This window comes from Stegastes partitus, unplaced genomic scaffold, assembly GCF_000690725.1.
Source record: "Stegastes partitus isolate 25-593 unplaced genomic scaffold, Stegastes_partitus-1.0.2 Scaffold564, whole genome shotgun sequence".
Lineage (NCBI taxonomy): Eukaryota > Metazoa > Chordata > Actinopteri > Pomacentridae > Stegastes > Stegastes partitus.
The window spans coordinates 50011-54524 of NW_007578295.1; the positions used below are offsets into that span (position 1 = coordinate 50011).

Here is a 4514-nt window from a genome sequence, read left to right on the forward strand (position 1 = left end):
TCATCCTGATTGGTGACATTAAATGTCATGTCGGAGTCACAATCCAAGGCTGTCGCTATGTTAAGGCTGTTTTTATGGGTTCTGTTGGTTTTTCCTAAAAACCTGTCAGACAGCAGGTTTAGGATTGTTAAGGGTCGAATATCCAGTCACGACTATAACTGGCTATTTTCCCCATTTCCTTCTTTAATTATACAATATAAACGATGGTACGCATCATGTTCCCCATATTTCAGTGCTGTTTTCCAGTAGATACCAAGAACTTACAGACAGGTGTTCCTACTTCTCTCTGAGAAGTTGTTATCGTCTTATTCTCGTTGTGTTTGTTCCTTTAACGCGCCCACATTTGAGCATCAGCTGTATTAAAAAGTGTCAGTACAATACGAAGAGTTGATGACGCCACCTGTAGCTGCCCTCAGCAGTGGGAACCAGTCAGCACATGGCCAGTACCTGGTTCACACAACTCAATTACAGTGTAAACGATTGTAAATAAAAAACAACAAACAAACAAAAACAGGCATTTACATACATTCACACATGAATTATTTCATGCTTCTTTTCATGCCAGAATGCGTTTCAGTTAAAACCAACTCTTGAATTGAGAATTGGACACGACTCCGACTTACAGGAAACACTTGAAGGTTCTCTACACGGCCAAACAGGTGAACAAACGGGAATACCTTTGGGTGGAGTGTAATGTCTGAAGCTCACACACTCCAAGAACTATACGTTTCAGATTATGTTGTCAAGTATTCAGATTTGGACATTATTCAAACAGGTGAGAGACCATGAACGGAAAAGCTGCTGGTTTGAATCTGCTTGACGATGATTCTTGCATCTCTCTGGCTTCCTCTCGTCACTCCACTGTTGCTGTACAAACATCTGTAATCATCTGGCTTTGCAAACTAATCCAGCATGTTGATGTCGATGAACTTTAAATTTAGACTAAAAGTTGCCTATTTGTCCTGTAAGGATTTGTATTTTTATTTTTTTGTCTCCTAAACAACTCAAACATTCTTTGTGTTCAGGACTTTTCTAACGGGCCATTTCCAAATTCTTCAAGAAGCAGCTTATGTAGTTTGTTGGTGGCTATTTTTCTGGCTTGGTTTCCACAGTGACTGCATTATTACTTGCATGTTTTGCTATAAATGGGTTGGCAGATGGAATACATGCTTACCATTCCAGTAACCACTAAACTCGCTAGTTTACACCCACTGCTTAAAAGTAGCTTGCATTGCATCAAATGCCACAATAACTCAAGCAAACACAATATAGATCTGTTGGCTGCCCCTTGGTTTTTCTTCATCTCTGGTTACATGACACAATAAGGCTCTCGTGGCAGATGAGGTTTAGTCCTACAGCAGGCTGGTAGGTGGGAAAGGAGCCCTTTCTTCAAGTCTTTGTTAAGGAAGAAACAGACAATAGGGTTGACTCCGGCTTGGGCAAAACTCATCCACACAGTGGTGGAAAGGTACCGGTGTGGTATTGTGCAAGCCTTGACAAACACCCTCCAATAGCAAGCCACTATGTAGGGAGACCAGAGCACCAGGAACAGCAGTGTGATCACGTAGAACATCCTGCCAAGCTGCTTCTCCGCTTTGAACTCCTCCATAGCCAACAGGCGCCGGTTCTGGTTGTGCAAGTTCTGCCGGATTCCCAGCAGAGTGGGTGGCATTGGGCCCCTGCCAAAGCCTGCAATCCAGTTGGCTGCTGCTTGGCCTGTAGCCCCTGGCCCATGGAAGGTCCAGTTCTGACTGATAGCTGGTACCATCTGGACTGGCTTCATCTTACGATGCTTGTACTCAAAAAGGAGTAACTTCATGTAGACGACATGTGTGGCTAGAATTAGTACCGCCAGCATTAACATGAAGCCTAAGGTATCATTAGCCTTGAAGTAGCGATGCTCAAATATGCACTGGTCCTCCTCACGAATGAATTTGTAGGTGCCCACGTCAAAAACCGGTGGGAAAGCCATCGCCACAGACAGCGTCCACACCATGCACACCACTGCCACACATGTCCAGAATGTCATGCGCTTTGAGTAAAAGCGGTGGTGTGCAATGGCCATGTAGCGTGTCACGCTGATACAGAAGAGCATGAAAGCGGCATGGAAGCAGAAGAGCACTGCCATGAAAGCTACCACTTTGCAGCTCAGCACACTGTAGGTCCAGGCTGAGCCATTCTTTATAGACACCAGCACAAAGGGGAAGCAGATTGCTGAGCGAATGGTGTCTGCCAGGCACAGGTCCAGCAGGAAGTAGTAAGGTGCCTTGTGCAGAGTCCGGTCCCGCAGCACAAGCAGAGACACCACCAGGTTGCCAACTAGGCTGATACAGATGATCAGGCCCAGTAGCACCAGTTTAATATAGGTAGAGACAGCTGAGGAAGAACTTTCTGCTACCATGCCTCCTGCAGTAGCCACCAGTGCTGCCATGGGCCCTGAAGGCCCTTCACTAGTCTCGTTTCCATTCGCCATCCCGAATGCCCCCCCACCCATACCACCTGTTCTTCAAACACCAAAGCCACCACTCCTCCACTGCCTCCTCCGTCTGCTAGCTGTTCCTTCGTCCTCGTGGTTGCTCCTTTTCCGCAGTTCACAAGGAACAGGGACAGTCCAGTCCACATTGCCCCATTTCGAGCAAGGTTCTTTCGTTGGTGTATTTTTTCGTTTCGCCTCGTGATCCTCTCTGGGAGCCTGAAAGCATTCAGAAAACACAGGACATTAGTGTTGGATGATGTCTGTGAAGAATCATTCAGGCAATGAGGTGCTACTACATTAAATTAGTAGCAAACACAGAAACAGTTATTCTGAAGTACTTTGTCATTTATTGTTAAGGCTTTTTCTTCTTGAATGAGAAAACCTCAGGTCATCTGGTAGCCACTGTTAGGTGCCAACAAATGAGGTCCAGCTGCAGTATCAGCACCTCAGGAACACCACTAGGTCTTTCTTAATCAGCTCTGTGTGATTCCAGTGAAGATGATGAGTTCAAATTGACCAGCTGTCAGTCACCAGGACGGGCTTTTCCCATGTACGTCTGCAAATGAGTCCATAGAGGCCTTTACAGTGAAGCTTTGTGGAGCATTAAAGAACATATATGAGTTTTTAAAAATTGGGATTGTTAATGGTAAACAACTAATATATATATATATATGTAAACCACTGCTAACCAGTCACAGCTGTATCACAGCCTTCATCCTGGAGGACAGCAGAGAACCAGAGCCCACACTGAGGCCGGCGGTCACTCTCTGTAGCTCTGATTGGTCACAAAACCATCTCTTTAAATGCTAGATGCCCCACTGGTGAACACCACGAGCAGGTCAACAGTCCTACAATCACTGTTGAATGGATGAAGGAATGAAGGAATGAAGGAATGAAGGAATGCCCTTTATTGTCATCACACAGTGTACAACCAGATCAGAGAGCTTCTCCTGTTTTCAGTGCAAGTAAAAAAAAAACAAAAAAAAAACAAAGAAAGTGCAAAATTTCTCCGTTAAATATAAAGATAAAGATATATAAACAGAAATAAAAGATTTAAGAAGTATTGCACGAGATGATGGATATATACATATAGATGATGATATATACGTATAGATGATGGATATATAAATATATATATATGATGATATATACATGTACAGATGATGATATATACATCGTGCACATGGTGGAGGAGTCTTATTGAGGCAGAGAGGATGTTTTACATGTGAGAATTCAGGATGGTGACGGCTCTCAGAAAGAACCTGTTCCTCAGTCTGTTGGTCTTTTTGAAACAAGCTCACCCTTAAAAAACCTTCAACCTAAACTTCAGGCTCATTGAAAATATAAATATGAAAGAAGTAGGGTTAGTTATCTGGTCTGAAGAGTGCAGAATCACCTGCATCCTTTCTCTTGTCTACAACTTGTTGAGATGTTTTGGACGTACAGGGAGTGCAGAAATATTCGGCAAGTTTTACTTTTGAGGATTAATTTTATTATTGAACAACAACCATGCTCTTAATTAACCCAAAACACTCATTAATATCAAAGCTGAATATTTTTGGAAGTTGGAGCAGAGCTTTTTTAGTTTTAGCTATTTTAGGAGGATATCTGTGTGTGCAGGTGACTATTACTGTGCATCATTATTAGGCAACTTAAAAAACATATATATACCCATTTCAATTATTTATTTTCACCAGGGAAACCAATATAACAGCTCAACAATCACAAATATACATTTCTGACATTCAAAAACAAAACAAAAACAAATCAGTGACCAATATAGCCACTTTTCTTTGCAAGGACACTCAAAAGCCTGCCATCCATGGATTCTGTCAGTGTTTTGATCTGTTCATGATCAACATTGCGTGCAGCAGCAACCACAGCCTCCCAGACACGGTTCAGAGAGGTGAACTGTTTTCCCTCCTTGTAAATCTGACATTTGATGAGGGACCACAGGTTCTCTATGGGGTTCAGATCAGGTGAACAAGGAGGCCATGTCATTAGTTTTTCTTCTTTTAGACCCTTTCTTTCCAGCCAC

The 4514-nt window shown here is 43.0% G+C and overlaps 1 protein-coding gene across 1 annotated transcript; it reads right to left on the reverse strand.

Moving 5' to 3' along the window:
* Positions 1-1309: 1309 nt before the first annotated feature.
* On the reverse strand, positions 1310-2494 carry gpr173 (G protein-coupled receptor 173). Its single transcript, XM_008288548.1, has one exon. The coding sequence runs from the start codon at positions 2492-2494 to the stop codon at positions 1310-1312; it is 1185 nt and encodes a 394-aa protein (XP_008286770.1).
* Positions 2495-4514: the final 2020 nt, after the last annotated feature.